Source organism: Aethalodelphis obliquidens, unplaced genomic scaffold (assembly GCF_003676395.1).
Source record: "Aethalodelphis obliquidens isolate GAN/ISIS:26980383/991018 unplaced genomic scaffold, ASM367639v1 scaffold26, whole genome shotgun sequence".
NCBI classification, from domain to species: Eukaryota; Metazoa; Chordata; class Mammalia; order Artiodactyla; family Delphinidae; genus Aethalodelphis; species Aethalodelphis obliquidens.
Window position 1 is genome coordinate 18,822,645 of NW_020837970.1, and position 19,237 is coordinate 18,841,881.

At 36.8% G+C, this 19,237-nt stretch overlaps 1 protein-coding gene across 2 annotated transcripts in view; it reads left to right on the forward strand.

The window, feature by feature from the left end:
* ARIH1 (ariadne RBR E3 ubiquitin protein ligase 1) overlaps nt 1-19,237 on the forward strand; it is a 117,790-nt gene that overhangs the window by 52,809 nt on the left and 45,744 nt on the right. For both annotated transcript variants that reach the window (XM_027123529.1, XM_027123530.1), the window contains exon 3: nt 12,455-12,599. In XM_027123529.1, coding sequence (XP_026979330.1) covers nt 12,455-12,599 — 145 coding nt within the window. The remainder of the gene's footprint in view (nt 1-12,454; nt 12,600-19,237) is intronic.

Here is a 19,237-nt window from a genome sequence, read left to right on the forward strand (position 1 = left end):
TTTCACTGTAAAAGACGCCTGTTTTTTATGACAAGCTTAAAAAACTTGTTAAAAAGGTCTGGTTTTCAACACATACAAAAGGTTATTAAAATCTGAAATAAAAATGCTGCTGTGGCTCAGATCTTGGCCTGCTAGTCTGCATGCAGAACTCTCTGGCCCACGCAGACAAAGAGGCACGTGGAGCTTTTCCCTTCTGGCTCCATAAAAGGCTATTTCTGACTTAGGTGAGAAAGAATTTATTGATGAGATGGCATTTGATTGGACCTGGAAGGGCGGTGGGTGGAAGGGCAATGTGGAAATCTGGGCATTTCAGGTTCAGAAAATAAGTTGGTGTGGAGGGAGTTCAAGGAACATATATTGAATGGTAATGAGATTTAGAGGGGAAATGATTGGATGTGTTTAGTAGGAAGGACCTTGAATGCTTAGCAAATAAATTTGGACTTCTTTCCTATTGAGTAAGTTGTTTTATGCAGAAATGTAATACAAGAGCATTATTGTAGAAAAAAATCTTACAGTAGCAGTATGAGCTGATTGGAGGCAGGAAGGCGAATTGGAAGACTATTTCAATAATACAGATAAAAGGAAAATGTTGGCTTGACTTAGGTTGGTGACAGTTAATTGAAAGCAGAGTGTTGATGTAAGAGATGTGAAGGGGTTTTAACTGAGACAGAAAATACAGGAGACTGGGAAACTTCTGGTAATTTGGACTATTCCATCCACTAAATACAATAATACAAGCTAGATGAAATATTGAAACATCTTTTAAAAAATCAAGAATATCAAAGAATGGACTTCCCTGGTGGCGCAGTGGTTAAGAATCTGCCTGCCAGTGCAGGGGACATGGGTTCGAGCCCTGGTCTGGGAAGATCCCACATGCCGCGGAGCAACTCAGCCCTTGCACTACAACTACTGAACCGGCGCTCTAGAGCCCACGAGCCACAACTACTGAGCCCATGTGCCACAACTACTGAAGCCCGCATGCCTAGAGCCTGTGCTCCGCAACAAGAGAAGCCACCGCAGTGAGAAGCCCGTGCACCGCAACGAAGAGTAGCCCCCACTCACCACAACTAGTAGAAAGCCCACGCACAGCAACAAAGACCCAAAGCAGCCGAAAATAAATAAATGAATACATAAATTTAAAAAAAAAAGGACATCAAAGAATTAGAAAAATAGGAATTACAGCCTTAAGGTCCAAGAGAATGTGGAAATCTAGACAAATGAGCCAAGCACCGCAGTCTGCTTTGTCCTAGAAGTATGTGCTGATCCAGAAGAGGTGGCCAAGAGACTGAGCTGTGATTTTTGTTGGCCTTTGGTTAGTGGGAAAAAAGTTGGAGTTCTCGGCCCACCAAGAGTGGGGATTAGGTAAACCAGCTCCTCTGAAGACTGAAGATATATTCAGGTCATCTGGGTGGCCCAGAAAACCTTAAGCCTTGAACTTAGATTAAGATGGTCCCAGGCTGTTAATGTACCCAGGCACAGAAGCAAGTGTAAATCTTTTCGAGGGAAAGAACAGTAAGGCCTCAGACTACTTCCTCAAATTATTTTTGTAATGAAAACATACTAATTTGGGACTCCAGATGTTAGAATTAGTCAGACATAGACTAAAATGGGTATGCTATCATAAGGGAACTAGAAAGTATGAGCTGTTGTACAGATTTGAAAAAACAACTTATTAGACAAAATAAGCAAAATTGACTCAGTGGATTAATTTAACAGCAGGTTGGACAAAGCTAAAGAGAGGTTTAGTGTACTAGAAGATCAAAACACTTCAGAATTAAGCACACACACTAAAAGATGGAAAATACACAAGAGAAGTTAAGAAAATAGAAGATAGAACAAGAAGGTCTCCATTGAGTTTAGAAAAAGAGGAGAAAATGGGGCAGAGATGATATTCGAAGGTAAAATGGCTAATTTTCCAGATTAGTAAGAGACAAAATTGCTCTAAGAAGCTTGACAGTTCCCGTGCATAATAAAATACTGTTTCATTGATTCTAAGATGTAGTTTTTCACATCTTAGAAATCTGTCTGAAATCTGAATGCATCTTTCAATTGACGGCACCTTACAGTCCAGCAAGATTGAAAATGTGACTTACGTGAAAATTTTCCCATTTCACTTTCTGATAAGATCATGAAATTTTGGTACCAAAGCATATTATTTTATTTTTTAAAATTAATTAGTTAATTTTGGCTGCACGGGGTCTTTGTTGCTGCTCGTGGGCTTTCTCTAGTTGCCCTGAGCGGGGTCTACTCCTCATGGCGGTACGCGGGCCTCTAATTGCGGTGGCCTCTCTCATTGTGGAGCACGGGCTCCAGACACGCGGGCTTCAGTTGTTGTGGCTCATGGGCTCTAGAGCGCAGGCTCAGTAGCTGCGGCACACGGGCTTAGTTGCTGCACGGCATGTGGGATCCTCCTGGCCCAGAGCTCGAACCCGTGTCCCCTGCATTGGCAGGCAGATTCCCAACCCCTGCACCACCAGGGAAGCCCCCCAAAGTATTTTAGATTTTATGAAATATGGTAAAAAATCCACATTTTAAAACATCATAGTGAAACTATAAAAATAAAGAGAAAACCATAAAAGCAATGAAGATGCAAGAAAGATTACTTTTAAAAAGTGTGAAAGTGTGTGTATATGTAATGTATATAGAGGGAAAAATAGATATAGAAAGTGTATATTATACTTACATTCTTCTAGAGAACAGCTGACTTCTCAATAGCAAAAGTGGAAGTGATGGTAGGATGATACCTCAGTAGGTGAAAGAAAATAAGTGCTAAGCTAGAATAGTGTAATCATGGAAAATGTATTTAGAAACAGTGCTACCTTTTAATTAATATAGATGGCTTTATGTTGTACCTACCCTTTATATTTTTTTAAGCCAATATTTAAAATTCTATCAGTGTTGATTAAAGTCTCAAATATTCATAATTGCTATTTAAGCAACTATTTGAATGTTAAGGGGAAAAATTGTGGAATGCAGCCTAATTTCTGCTAAAAAGTGTATAAATGAGTGTTAATTGCATGTATCAGGATAGTAATGAGCTAAGCATTCATCTTAAGCCTCAAGTTAATGAGCTAGATGTGTCAAGATAGAAAAAGAGCAACAAAATAAATTAAGAGAAAATAGAAGAAGAAATAACAGAGCAGACTTTAATAAAATGGAAAAGAAACATACAGTAAAGGGGACTAAGAAGCCAAAAGATGAGATTAGCCAAGAAAAGAAAACACAAATAATATCAGTAATGAAAAGGAATGTCACTTTGGATCCTGCAGATACTTAAAAAAACCCAGCCTCATAAGATATTGTGAATAACTGTGTTGAAATTTGAAATTTTACATGAAATGGATAAGTTCTTAGAAATTTGCAATTCATAAAAATTTACATAAGAAATAAAAAACCCATATGGGGCTATAACTATAAAGTGAAATTTTCTATAAAGTCCAAGTCCAGATGGATATACTAGAAATTTCTACCAACATTTAATGAGACAGTAGCTCTAACCTTATAACTTTATATTAGAAAACAGAAAAAGAGGATCTTTTACCTTCTTAAGTCTATCACAATCTTGATACAAAAACCCAAAGAAAAATTACAGGTTTTATCATGTAAATAGATGCAAACAAAAGGAAACAAAAACCCAAAGTATTTGCAAATTGAATTCAGCAATACATAAAAAAGATAATATTCCAGCATGGCCAGCTGAGATTTATCCCGGGAATGCTAGGTTGGTTTAACCTGAAACAATTAAATATGGTTGGTCAGTTAACAAATTAATGAGAATAATATTTCAGTAGATGCAGAGGAGCAGTTGCTAAAAATTAGTAATCATTCATGATTTTAAAAAGAAACCATTAGCAAACTGGGCATTAAAGGGAACTTTCTTAATCTAATAAATCTGTAAAAACATCTGTAGGAGATATCATAGTTCATGCTGAGATGTTGAAAATATTTCTTTTAGATGGAGTTCAAGACATGGGTGTCTGTTATCTTCACTTACGTTCAACATTCAATTCATACTGAAGGAGATCCTAGCCAGTAGTATACCGAAAATAATAATAATAAAGTATAATGGTTGTAAGGCAGATGCTAAATAGTTAATATTCACAGATGATATGAATTGTTTACATTGAAAATCCAAAGGAGTCTACAGATAAGTTGTTAAAATAAATAATTTTAGAAAGAAATGTAAAATTTTTATTTTTTTCTCTTAGCATTTACATGCATATCTTTGACCCAGTAATTCCACTCACAGATATATGTACCTAACAGAAAGAAATATGCATGTCTAAACTGAAAGTTGTATATAAGGATGTTCATAGCAGCGTTACCCATACCAGCTCCAAACTACAAACAACCCAAATGTCTATAGATAGATACACAATTGTGGTATATTTATATAACTGTTCAGCAATTAAATATAAATGAACTAGAGCTACGAGTGACTACATAGATGAATCTTAAAAACTGTTATATTGAGTGAAAGGAAAACAAATTTGACAGAATACTTATCCCCTATATGGTTCTGTTTATATGAAATTCAAAAACAGGCAAAAATAAGTTATATTCTTTAAGGGTGCATATATAGGTGGTAAAACTATAAAGAAAAATGGGGTAATGATAATCTCTGGGGGAAAAAGGAGCTTGTTACTGAGAAAGGGATGTTTGGAGGGTTTCTGAAGTACTAGCAGTTTTCTAGTTCTTGTCCTGGGTTGTATGATGCCCCCTGGATCTCCTTATTCCCTGAATTCTTATCACATTTACTGTTAAGTCATTCTGACTTCCTGAAGTTAGGTACTATTTTCTATACTTCCCTAAGCATTCTCCTCCTACCTCTTGCATACTTAGAATGACATACTGCAAATAGCTGTAGGTCTCTTTCTGTTAGTCAAAGCAATTAACGTTGCCGCTAACTAGCACAGTTCCCACATATAGTTTGGTTAATCTGCGAGGGAACCATGTAAAAATGATCTTAATTATATACTGTCTCATATTTTGATAGCTTATTCTTGGTTTTAGCCTAGCGAGATTTTTAAACATACTTTGGTTTATAGGCTCTTAACATTGACAACCTGTGGGCTTCCGTTAAATATATTGAAACACCATTATCAGAATAATAAAAGGGTATTTCTTTTTGTACTCAAAGAAATCATTTTTGTCTTTAATCGGAATCAGACCCATTATTGCATAAATCACAAGTAGTTTATTTCATTTTATTTACTGAGTTGTGCTGTTCATGTGTAACAGGAGGAAAAGACCATTGAGCTGAGCAGAGCAGAGGGTTTAGACTTCCCTTGCATGCACATATCTGGACAGAGGGCACAGAAACCACTGTCTTTGTTTTCTTTCAAGTAAAACATAGTTTTTTGTTTTTTTTTTTTTGCGGTACGCGGGCCTCTCACTGTTGTGGCCTCTCCCGTTGCGGAGCACAGGCTCCGGACGCGCAGGCTCAGCAGCCATGGCTCACGGGCGCAGCCATGGCTCACGGGCCCAGCCGCTCTGCGGCATGTGGGATCCTCCTGGACCGGGGCATGAACCCGTGTCTCCTGCATTGGCAGGCGGACTCTCATCAACCACTGCACCACCAGGGAAGCCCAGAGTAGAACATAGTTTTAAAAAATAGTATTGGTTCTTGTCGTTTTGGGGGCCATGGTCTCTTTTGAGAAATTAATAAAAGCTTTGGATCCTCAGGGGAGGAGAATGAGCATGTGTAAATAAGTTAGAATGTTTTGGGTACTGTACAGTTGTTGAAGTGCCAGGGGTTTCAGGTTAGAAGAACTTGGTAAATTGGAATAATCATAATCAAGCCAAAGAACATGGACAACTACCAGTGAAGATGACACAAGCGTATTTAAGTGTGGCTGGAATACCCAGTGAAACGAGCATCTGTGTCTTCTGAGGCCTCTAGTGTAGAGTTCTCTCTTCTCTGTTATGAAGGGAATAGTTAGTTATTAGCTTCTTCTTACAATGTCCGGCGTAGTATCAGATCTGCCTTGAAAGTTCATATGAGAATGAAGTCTTATTCTTCCCAAAAGTCTTTTAATTAGCAAAATATTAATAATAAATAAAGCTGGATGGTGGGTATGTGGGAGTTCAAGTTATTTTTCTTTTGGCTTTGTGTATTTAAATTGTTCTGTAATAAATGGGAATGGGAGCCTTTTTGGAAGATGGCATAGTTATTGTGTTTCTGTTATGATTTTGCTAATTCAAGCCTGGATGGAGTTATCTTAGATCTGTTTTGCTGTGGTTAGTTTTCTTAATACACTTGCCTTCATCAAGGCTTAGAACCAAAAGGATAAAGTATGGAAGAACACAGAAAGGTTCTTAAAAATTATACAATAAGATTTTTGTACTGCAACTTGAAAGTAATATTATCAGTATTTAGTAACTTTTTTGTCAAGTGGTCTTTTGTTTAGTAGTAAGCAAGCTCAGGAGATTTTTTTTAGTGTCCTGCTGGGTTTTTGGTTTTGTTTTGTTTTAGGTTGCATTTTCCCCTATAGGGGAAAAAAATACATCAGAATCTCAAAAAGTATTTCTTTCTTAAAAATACATAATCAGTGCATTTACTTAGCTATAAACCATGTATAATAATATTAAAATATGAGCTAAATTTATCTTTTAGACTAGCATAAAAAACCCCAAAACTTTGAAAGCAAGTTTTTATAGACTTGTGTATGTCCTCATTAGATCTTTTTTCTTATGAGGACCAAAAGTCTTCCTTAGAAAAAAAGATTTTCTATCCCTAAATCCTTAGTTAACTAGTTCTCTGGGATTCTGAACTTTACTTAGTAGAGGTTCATGTATTTGCTAGTTAACCTTACATTCTAATTTTAGTCCTTTTGAAAGAATACCTTTAAAAACCACAAAGAATGTGGTAAATCTTTTAATATGTTTAACGTTTACCTTCTACTTCAGGAGCCCTTTTTAAATTTAAATTTTTATCTAAGTAACACGATTAAAGTTATTGAAAGGTTTTAAGTTTTATTTTAAGGTTTAAGGGGGTTGTAAATGAAAAATAGTGCTCAAATTATCGGTTCTAATCTCATTCCCCAAAAGAAAAAGAACTCTTCAGTAATTCTTAATGACTTGCATATACTACCATACAGTATTAGATCTACTGGCTTCTTTCTATGGAAGATGAGGAATAAGCTCTGAAAATAATGTTTATATGTAAAGACTGGAGAAAGCCTTATCTCCTGGTGTGTCTCCTCTCTTTTTCCGTTTTGCTGGTTTAAGACACGTTTTCATTCATTATTATTTTTGCTTTTTATAAATATGGCAGTTTTTATTCATCCTTAAGATATAAATAAGTATCTTTTCCTTTGCGCCTTTGATATTTTTCCTTAAATATACCTTTTCTAAAAGTGGAAAGAATTACACCGTTTAGAAACAGGTTAATGGGGCAAAGGATGGTTGAAATGGCAGTTCCTAGAAGAGATGTTGATGTCACAGATCTTTTTTAGTGCTTTGTCAGAACATACAGTATAGAATAATTGTAACTGTTTTGTTGCCTTTTGAAATTGAAGTCTGGTACCCATAAAATGCCACATGAGAACGTGAAACAAAAATTATTTGGTTATTTAGAAGTAAAAGTTCATTTACTTCTATACATGTTTATTTGTGGAGAGATATGTATATGGAATTATTTTTATAAATTTTCATATATATGTTTGTGTGTTTTAGCTCTCTCTCAGGCTTATAGTAGTAGATAAGTGATGTATAAAAATATATGGGAGCATTAAAGACCTATAAGGAGAATTGAACTCTGGTAACCCAAAAATAAGCAGTAGGAAAGCCCAGTATATAACTTTAAATTAGCTTAACAGTTTTGCTTTTCCGATTTTGTTGTGAAAATAAGTACAACATCAACAGTGATCTTTTTATGAAGTATGAAGCCCTAGTGGCTTTTAAAATAAACTCATAATGACAAAATTAAATATTGACATGGCAAACAGTGATGCTAGTCATTCAGAATTCAAGAAGAAACTTTAGCCAGTGATATACCCCACCTGCCATGTCTCTCCTCTCCATAACCAGACATAGTTTTTAAGCTGTAACTCCTCCTGCCTTGAAATTTAATTCTTGTTATGTGGTATATTTCTGTCTAATAGTCAAGGAAAATGAAAAATTAAGATCTAGATTTTCTGGAAGGTTGGCTGATTAAGTGCCAGTTTGCTTAACTATATTTATATAAACATACTGAATGAACAGAAAGAACCTTAGAGAAGAGGATTTATAATCTCTACTGAAGAACCTCTCAAATCGCCCTTCTAACAATCTTTTTGGTGGTAGGTCTTGCAGGATCTTAGTTCCCCCATCAGGGATCGAACCCAGGGCCCTGGCAGTGAGAGCACAGAGTCCTAACCACTGGACCTCCAGGGAATTCCCAGCCATTCTAAAAATCTTTAATCTAAGCCATGTGAGAGATGGGGTGGGGATACTCTAATCATGCCCTTGCCCCACCAAGGAAAGGCTGGACTGAAGGAAAAACCACACTGCTATTCTGTTTTTCTTTTCATCAGTATGATTTTCTCAAAAGGATGCGCAGATTTTGCAGGAAAGGAGGGCAGCAGTGTCCTACCATAATCTTTGCAGCTGTTGACCAAAGTCAGTGAAGCAGAGAGAAATATGTGTGTTAACTCATTAAACAAGGTACCTGAACTTCAGTGCTTCACATTGAATTAGTCTCTCTTCATTTTGGTCTGTTTTTCACAGGCAAGGGTATATGTAAGAGCCAGCAAACTGAAGGAACTTTCAAATATATAGTGACCAAGTATACAAACTGTGGGGAGTTAAGAATCCACCTGTATTCTTGAGCACAGTAGTAGTCCTTAAGAAAACTATCATAATTAGCAGGCTGAAAAAACCTTTGTTCTTTTAAGAAGATTAAAGTAAACATAGACTCTATGAGATAAGGGATCAAAGATAAATTGATGAAACAACAGAACAAGACGAAAAGGAAGCGGACAGAACTAAGAAAAAAGATAAAGGGACAGCAGTAATCTTGCAGAAGATAAAACCACATTGGCAACAGCAAGAAATAGAGCAGATACTATGGAAAATGGAGATACGCAAGAGAAGAAAAGGACAAAGAAGGAATTAGTAGATGGTAGACAAGGAGGAAAATTAGCAAAGCCTGGGTACATATCAAGCAGGTCTTAATAACTAAAAGCTCTTGAAGTAATTACTACCTGAATGGCATTTCAAAAGAGAAAGTTAAATGCTAAGATAAACCGTACAGAACTAAACTTAAAGAATGAAGAAACCTTGTCTACCTGTCAGTTGAAAAATGATTTGAATTATAAAATGAGAATTATTTTGATCACAGACTTCAATAACAACGGGTACCAGAAGAAAATGGAGGCTGTCAGTATAGAGAATATTGGGGGTAGGGTGGGTAGGATTTTGGCCAAAGTGAGCATTTGAATACAATTAAACATTTTAATTATGTCTAAGTAATTAATTAGGGCTATCAAGCTTAGGAAACAAAAAGCAGTTTTTACTATTCTTGAAAGAAAAGCTATATAATGTCAAAACAGTGTAATAAGTGAAAAAATTATGTAAAATGATAATCAACTGGGAAAAGCTTCAGGAAGTTCCAAACAAAACTATAGGGTTAAGTGTAGGGTCATATAATACAAGGACAATCAATGTGTTATTGAAAGTTGGCGAAATAGGTTTAAGTACCCATTTTAAGTTATGTTTAGTAAAAATAAATTAGACTTCAGTATCTTTCAGAAAACCATAGCAGAGTCATTGGTGGACAAAGCAAGTAATAAATAAAAATAAAGAACAAATTTTAAAATGTTACATTTCTGTAAAATGGAACTTAAATGAAAAAAATTTCTAGGCCTGCCTGCTGTGATCAGCAATATGAGTGGATTCTTCAACTCCCCATTCTGTTTACCTGGGCTGTATTTGAAAGCTATTTGCCTTCTATAATGGACCAAAAACTATAAACTCTAATATATTGCTATCTTTAAGAAATATTCCTAAATAAAGGAATTCAGATTTATTATCAGGTATCATTAAGAAGTCACTCTTTTCTTTAAAAAGAAATTGAACGCTTATAGTAAGATTCTTCTAGGTACTAGGACTACCTCAGTAATAAAATAGTCCTCATGGGGTTTACATTCTAGCAGGAAAAACATAAAATGGCGATTACAGAGTTAGTAATGTGATATGTTGCACTGGAGTACAGAGTACTGTGAGGATGTAATACAAGGGAACCTTACCTAATTGGAGGGGGAGGAGCTGTCGAAGAAGATTTGTTTGAGGAAGTGCAGTTTAAGCTGAGACCTAAGTAAATGGTTAGACATTTGGCTTAAAATAAAATGGAATCCCTGCTTTCCCCCTTACTACACAAAAATAATTTCCATGTGGATCAACAGTTTTAATGGAAACAGTTTAAAGGAATGACCTAAATCATGAATGAATTTTTTTAGTCTTTGGGTATAGAGATCTTTTTAAAAACTTCATATGAAATCCATAAATCACAACAGTGTCGCATCGTAAATTTGCCTACATAAAAATTAAAAGTGGCACTTAAACACCATTAAGCAGGATTCAAAGACAAGTTAGAAGCTGTGGGAAGAAAGCAATCCATAAAACAAAGGGTTACTCTTCCTGTTTACATACTGAACTCATAAAATAATAGCAAAATCTTCACAGAAAAATTAGTGAAGTTCAGCTTCACTAATAAAGAAATGCAAGTTAGGTCTAATTATTTTCCCCCCATCAAATGGGACAAGATTTTAATCCAGGATTGTTATATGTGGAACATCTCTAAATGTCTTTCAGTATAAGGTTGGTTAAGTAAATTATAGTATATACCTGCTGGGAAATATTATGCAACAATGAAAAATATTGTAGACCCACCCATGCTCATGACAAAGATGTTACATATTGTTCAGTGAAGAAAGCAGGTAATAAGCCTGGAATATGAGATTACATGAAATATGCACATGTCTGTTTGTCTGTATTTGCATAGAATGCTGTCTAGTCTGTTCACCAAAGTATAAGGAGTTGCTAATTTTGTGTAGTTAAGTTTTAGATGCCGAGAGTTTGTCTTTTTTTGTGAGCATGAATATATTTTTTATAAAAGCAAGGGGTTTAGCTGGTTTACCTATTCATACTAAGTGTTAGCTTCATACATTTTCTGTTTTTCAGATAAAACTTACATCTTAGGTTTTTTTCAGAGATAACCTTTGTAGGAGAGCATTTGATTTATCTGCTCTTTATATTTTGATCAGGGACAACTTCATATGAGTTCCCCTTTTATAATATGTTGACATTTTGATTGATAGCTTGACCAGTTCATTGACACATAACTGTAGTCAAAGTATTTATAAAAAGATATTTATCAGTCTTAGGAGAGTGATGTGGTTTGTTCTCATGAGTGATTTTCCAGAGATGTAGCAAATGCTTTGAACAAAGCCTGAACAAGACTTCCACTAAAAATATTGAGAATCTCTTGAGTATCGATTATTTTTAACTTGAGAACCTCCTGCTTATATATAAAGAACATTGTAGTTATTTAAACCTAGACTTAACAAGCTAAAAAGTAAATTGATCAGATTCCATGTTAATATTTTTGCTGGTTATATTGATTCACAAATTGAAAGTTTTTCTATCTATTGCTTTTCCATTTAGAATATTAAGGTATTTCAGGAGGCCAAAGATCATGTCTTAACTGGATTAATGGTAGATATTGTGCTATTTACCACTGTCTTCTGTCAAGAAATTTACAGTTCAGTTGAAACTCTGTAGCTAGTACTTGCCATACCATGCTGTTGACATATTAGATGGTGAACTACTTCTATATATTTAGATACATATTTTATGAAAAAGCTAATGTATAGATTATTTGATACAAAAACTTTTAAAGATACATTTTTTGTTTCCTCCTTCTTCCCTTTTCCTATTAAAAACTATTTTAAAAGAATATTTAGAAAGCAAGTCTTTTGTAGAATGAGACACATGTAATAGTTTCATTTTTTAAATGATTTGTGGGATAAGGTATGCTTTATAGGTGGTTTACTTGCTAATATATTTAAACTGGTATAACTAAAATTATTAATAAAATGAATTCATTGGTATAAAATATAGCCTAGCCTTCTGAAATACCATTACTCTTCATAAGGTCCCACTTAAGAGATAGTACAACTTTCATCCTTAGGTTTTAATTGTCGTGTTGTTAATATTACTAATAGCTTAACCTCTCATGATAGAAACAAACTAAACAGTGTCAAAATAGCAACAAAAGTTCAATCTGCTTTCATACACATATGCTTCTGTATGCTACAGTTTGTAGCCATACAGCTTATTTTTTCTGAGCAAGAAAGGTTATGGTCTTGGTTTAATTTACTTCATTGACTTTCCCTATAGAAAATCAGGTTTTTGGAGAGCTCTAACAGTGTGCTATTGCTGGGCTCTCATCCTTTCTGTTTAAATAATGCAGGTACTTTGATGGAAACCTGGAGAAGCTCTTTGCTGAGTGTCATGTAATTAATCCAAGTAAAAAGTCTCGAACACGCCAGATGAATACAAGGTCATCAGCACAGGATATGCCTTGTCAGATCTGCTACTTGAACTACCCTAACTCGGTGAGTATCTGGTAGTTTAAGGCTAGCACTGACTCTGTATTTCAGAGGGTAAATCAACTTTTCATTATTTAAATAAAGGAAGATCTGGGAGTCTGGGATTGTAGCAAAGCAGTAACCTATCAATATATTAAGGATAAAGAAAGGAAAAGAAAGAGTAAGAGCTTGTTCTCTCTCAGTCCTCCCCCATTTGCTCTGTGTGTGTGTGTGTGTGTGTGTGTGTCTGCGTTGGGTCTTCGTTGCTGCTGCTTGTGGGCCTTCTCTAGTTGCAGTGAGCGGGGGCTACTCTTCGTTGCAGTGCACGGGCTTCTCATTGTGGTGGCTTCTCTTGTTGCGGAGCACGGGCTCTAGGCACTTGGGCTCAGTAGTTGTGGCGCATGGGCTTAGTTGCTCCGCGGCATGTGGGATCTTCCCGAACCAGAACTCGAACCCATGTCCCCTGCATTGACAGAATTCTTAACCACTGCGCCACCAGGGGAGGCCCCCATTTACTTTTTAAAGCAGCAACTTGTCCAAGTTGTCATTACACACTTAAATCTTTTCCATTTTATATTACCACAGTGAGAGAATTGTGTAATAGGTAGGCAGCAAACAGAATTATTTTCCATCCAAATTAAAATAGATTTAAAACTAAGTTTTTAGAATAAATATCCAAAACACTTATAAAATGTCTTTAATGCTATTTCACTAGGGAGCTTTCAGGATTTTCATACAGATCCATTCTAATGGAGATTCTTTAGTACAAGTATTGCTCTTAAAAACCTATTGAATTTAGATGATTAACTTTGGGGTATCTAGTGAAGAAATTTTAGGCTTAAATAAACATAGTCTTCCTATGAAGGCACGTTATTAGTAACCATAGGAAAATTACATTTGTGGCCAAAAAAAGGGGTTTAGTTACTTGGAATTCACCTCTTAAGATGTTTCAGGATATCTAAGAATAATTTAATTATACAACAATTATAACTACCTTGTTCATATTCTCTAATAGTTAAGCAGCTTTTTCTAGTAATTAGTGTATACCAGGTCGTTGTCACCTATGTTATATATTTTTACATATTGAAGGTTTTTCATTGTTAATCTTAGAGTTTAACATGTGTAGCTCTAAAGGTTCCCATTTGAAGGAAATTAATTTGTTTACACATACAAGTGCTTAGAAAAGAAGTTTTAAAAGAAAGTTAATTATATTCTCTTAGAGAAATGGAAAATCAGAGTTAAAATAATTTAGTAGGTAAAATGCTTAATTGAATTTCCAAATTCTCAAGTTTTGATCACAGCTCTGACACCAGCTTTTTGGCTTTGGGTAGTAAATCATCTAATCTTGCTGGGCCTCAGTGTTTTTAATCTTTCAAATAAATTTAATAAGATATTCTTTCAAATCTCTATCAGCCTGAAACTACTATTTATTCATTTCCCTCTCCTTAAATCACAATCCTAACTTAAGTATTTAAAAAGAACAATCAGCACTCCTATTAAAAATACATTAATTTCATGTTTTGACCATTTTATCATCTTTCTTTAATAGTTGACATTTGTGTAGTGTCTACAGTTTATAAATGTTTCTGTGAGGTAATACTGAGACCCAAATAATTTGTCCCAGCTTATACAAGGTTTCCTTATTCCTTGGCATTTCCCTTGGCACTCTATTATAGCAGCTCCTCCTTAGTTTAAATCTTAAATGTAATTCGAGTACTGAAGCTAGCTGCTTGCAAATAACCCCTGTAACTTCCTCAGTGCCCTTGGTATTGGCAGTCTGAACAAATTAGAATTGAAAATCATGAGTAGATATTCGCAGTGTAAATTGTGCTTGCACTTGAACTGATAATGGAGAAACCACTATTTATTCATTCAATCATTCAACACACCAGGCACAATTCTAAGCGTTAGAAACAACGGAGAATAAAGGCATAATGCCTGCCTTAGATAATTTACAGGTTAGCTGGGCAGATAAGTAAAATGACATAGTCAGAAAAAATGGTAAGTGCTTTGATAGGGCATGATACTGTGGGAACATGTTGAAGAGACACCTAACCCAGTTTTGGATCAGGGAGAACTTCCCACAGACACTGATATTTGAACTAACCTCTGAAAGTGTGGTAGTTAGGTAAACTAGGAAATACAGAAGCCAAAGGAAGAGAATGCAGTTCCAAGAATGGTAAACAGTGCTAGCTTCAGAGAAAAGAATTGAAAGGTGAGTTTGGAATTAACAACAAGAAGTTGACTGATGATCCTGGAAAGTTATCAGTATTTTAAGTATTGTGGTAAGATGGGAAACCAAACTGCATGGGCCGAAGAATTATTGACTTGAAAGTAGTAAAGGAAGGGGAAGCAATAAATATAAACAGATTACTTTTTTAAAGGAAGTTTGGCTATGTAAATGACAGGAAAAGCAAACAGCAGCATGGGTTGGAAAGTAAGTTAAAGTGTTAAGGAAACCGTGTTAGGAAAAAGTAATCATGGTGAAACTAGGACTTCTTTTCTCACAGTTTTTAGGCTAATGAAGAAGGATAATTTTAACCTCTTCAGTTTTGCAAGTAAATGTCACCTGAGATTCTTCATTCATGCTTTATTAATTGGATGGATGATTTCTTTACTTACATTACTTGAATAACTCCCATGTTTCAGTTTCCACTACTCTCTTCAAACACTGATACTAGCCTTTTATTATTGTGTATCTTTGATACCTTTCCCCTAGAAAGCAACTTTGCTTTATTACAGTACCACATGAAAACAGATTTTAAGTAAATGCTTCTGACAGCTTAGTTTATAATACTTTGGAGTTAACTATTTTGGGTGGTCTCTTCTTTAAAAACAATTTCCTGAGATTTTGGAACACTCTTTAAGTTCAGAGATTCCTCCCCCATCCCTCTGCCCCCTTGTGTTGTGGCCAGTTTAGGGGGTTCCTGGTCCTGGCAACAGTTACTCACTTTATAATAATGTTCTTTTGAATCAAAGCGTAAGATTTAGCTCTACTAGGAAATATAGCTTGGGCTACCTTATTATTTTTATGAGATAAATAATTTGTATTTTCTAAGAATAAGGTATGTTAAATAGATAAAAGCAAAGTTGAAGATTGTGATGATTGTCCACCCTCGGCTTCCTCATTCCTGGGGCACTTCTGAATCTTTGTGCTCTATCTTCCTTTTTAACTCATTCCATTTTACAGATGAGGGAACTGGTGCCCTGATTATTTGCTCAGTTTTTATGAACAAAATGACTTTAAGTTTAGAGATTATATGGGCAACTTCTGATAGAAGAAAGATAATTCTTAATGTTCTTTTCTTCGACATTAGTTGCTATCTGTAAATGGTGGAGATAAATGAAACTTTTAAGAGTATGTATTTTTTCAGTTCTTTTTCTTCAGCACCATTAATTTCTGTTGTAGATAATATTTTATATATTTTTAGTGTATTTGTGGTCAGATATATTTATGATATAAACAGGGGTAAGTTTAACGAATAGATAATCTGATCCCCTGAATCAGGGAAAGACCCAGGGAGCCAAGTAGGTAAACACAAGGTAGTAAGGGAACAAATATATCAGAGGAGGAGGAAGGAAAGGGAACTAAGACAGGATGATACCCTGATATATCCATGATGATAAAACTCTTTTTTTAAAAAAAGTTAATTTATTTTATTTTTGGCTGTGTTGGGTCTTCGTTGCTGCACACGGGCTTTCTCTAGTTGTAGTGAGCAGGGGCTACTGTGCGGGCTTCTCATTGTGGTGGCTTTTCTTGTTTCAGAGTACAGGCTCTAAGTGTGTGAGCTTCAGTAGTTGTGGCTCATGGGCTCAATAGTTGTGGCGCGCAGGCTCTAGAGCGCAGGCTCAGTAGTTGTGGCGCACGGGCTTAGTTGCTCCGGGGCATGTGGGATCTTCCCGGACCAGGGTTCGAACCCATGTCCCCTGCATTGGCAGGCGGATTCTTAACCACTGTGCCACCAGGGAAGCCTGATGACAAAACTCTTGAGCACAATGAATATGTCTTTATACTACAGGTTAGTTTTTGCTTTATCTTTGGGCATGCGTGTGTGATTTATTTTTGTAATTTATCTTATTTAGTCTTGTTATCTATTTAATTAGAAAACTTATTGGGGGACTTCCTGGTGGTCTAGTGGTTAAGACTTTGCCTTCCAATGCAGGGGGTGCGGGTTTGAGCCCTGGTCAGGGAGCTAAGATCCCACATGCCTCCCAGCAAAAAAAAGCCAAAACATAAAACAGAAGCAATATTGTAACAAATTCAGTAAAGACTTTAAAAAATGGTCCACATCAAAAAAAAAAAACAAAGAAAAGTTATGGGAAAGGGAGGGGAAAAAAAGCTTTCTTTTTGTCTTTTTATCTTATCTTATAATGAGCCCTGGTGTAGAAGTCCCAGAAGTAAAGGTGTTACTTAAAGTGATCACTTACTAACCATTGTGACCTTTAATCTCTCAGTCTTTGAAAAACGAATAAAGCACATGAGGATGTGTATGTGTTCTTTTTTTTAAGGCCATTTTCTTTTTATTTATTTATTTTCGGTTGCGTTGGGTCTTCGTTGCTGCACACGGGCTTTTCTCTGGTTGTGGCGAGTGGGGGCTACTCTTTGTTGCGGTGCGCAGCTTCTCATTTTGGTGGCTTCTCCTGTTGTGGAGCACAGGCTCTAGGTGCATGGGCTTCAGTAGTTGTGGCTCACAGGCTCTAGAGTGCAGGCTCAGTGGTTATGGTGCACGGGCTTAGTTGCTCCGCGGCATGTGGGGTCTTCCACTACCAGGGCTTGAACCCATGTCCTGCTTTGGCAGGTGGATTCTTAACCACTGCGCTACCAGGGAAGCCCTGTGTGTGTGTTTTTAAGTCACCAGTAAAACATTTTAGAATTGCTGATACATGACTCTACTGTATTTGTCATTTACAGAATGCCCCTTCTCATTATAGTTTCAAAAATCACTCTCCTTTAGTAATCTGGCAACAGGTTAGTGCCAGATCTCCTTCACTACTGGGGAGTAATGAGAATAGATTCTTTTTATTGATTTCCCGGATCTTTTTTTTTTTTTTTTTTTTTTTGCGGTACGTGGGCCTCTCACTGTTGTGGCCTCTCCCGTTGCGGAGCACAGGCTCCAGACGCACAGGCTCAGCGGCCATGGCTCACAGGCCTAGCCGCTCCGCGGCGTGTGGGATCTTCCCAGACCGGGGCACAAACCTGTGTCCCCTGCATCGGCAGGCGGACTCTCAACCACTGCGCCACCAGGGAGCCCCCAGATCTTTTTTTTAATGGATGAGAATATTGATTTCCCAAATATTTATCTTCACTCATTTTGTGAATGAGTTAGAATCATTGTCAATCTCTGAATAGCACCATATTTTTAAAAATTAATTTATTATTTTTTTGGCTCCGTTGGGTCTTCGTTGCATGCAGGCTTTCTCTAGTTGCAGTGAGTGGGGGCTGTGCTTCATTGTGGTGTGTGGGCTTCTCATTGCAGTGGCTTCTCTTTTTGTGCGGCGTGGGCTCTAGGCATGCGGGCTTCAGTAGTTGCAGCATGTGGGCTCAGTAGTTGTGGCACATGGGCTTAGTTGCTCCGTGGCATGTGGGATCTTCCTGGACCAGGGATCGAACCCATGTCCCTTGCATTGACAGGTGGATTCTTAACCACTGTGCTACCAGGGAAGTCCCCATATATTTTTTTTTAAGATTTATTTATTGTTTATTTTAAATTTATTTTTAGCTGTGTTGGGTCTTAGTTGCGGCATGCGGGATCTTTTGTTGCAGAGCGTGGGCTTCTCTCTAGTTTTGGTGTGCAGGTTTTCTCTTCTCTAGTTGTGGTGTGCAGGCTCCAGGGTGTGTGGACTATGTAGTTGTGGCACACGGGTTCCAGAGCACATGGGCTCTGTAGTTTGCGGTACGCAGGCTCTCTAGTTGAGGCTCGCAAGCTCAGTAGTTGTGGCACGTGTGCTTAGTTCCCCGACGAGGGATTGAACCCGCGTCCCCTGCATTGTAAGGCGAATTCTTTACCACTGGACCACCGGGGAAGTCCCTGAATAGAACCATATATTTTTATTTTTATTTATTTATTTTTTTTGCAGTACGCGGGCCTCTCACTGCTGTGGCCTCTCCCGTTGCGGAGCTCAGGCTCCGGACATGCAGGCTCAGTGGCCATGGCTTACGGGCCCAGCCGTTCCACGGCATGTGGGATCTTCTTGGACCGGGGCACAAACCCGTGTCCCCTGCATCGGCAGGCAGACTCTCAACCACTGCGCCACCAGGGAAGCCCTAGAACCATATTTTAACCTTGATATTTTATGTGATGTGTTCTGTAAAGCCAGTCTCAGGGCTCTGAAACATTTTCTTCCCTGGCTACTTTCCAGGTATTTTTTATATAGTTGATATGCTGTAATATTGTATCCTGACTATTTTCATCTATATCATAAGCAACATCAGAAATTTTGTAAGCATATTTCAAATAACAGCTAATTAGAAAATGTTATAGAATTTAAAATGCCACTATAAGAGCCACAGAATGAATAAAAGAGCTGGGAATAAACTTGGCAAGAAATATGGAAGATCTGTATGAAGAAAAGGGGAGATAAATGAATGCCATTTGTATTTGGAAAGAGGAATAATAATGAAATAAAGAAAAAGAATAGATTGATGGTGGTAGGGAGGGAACTAG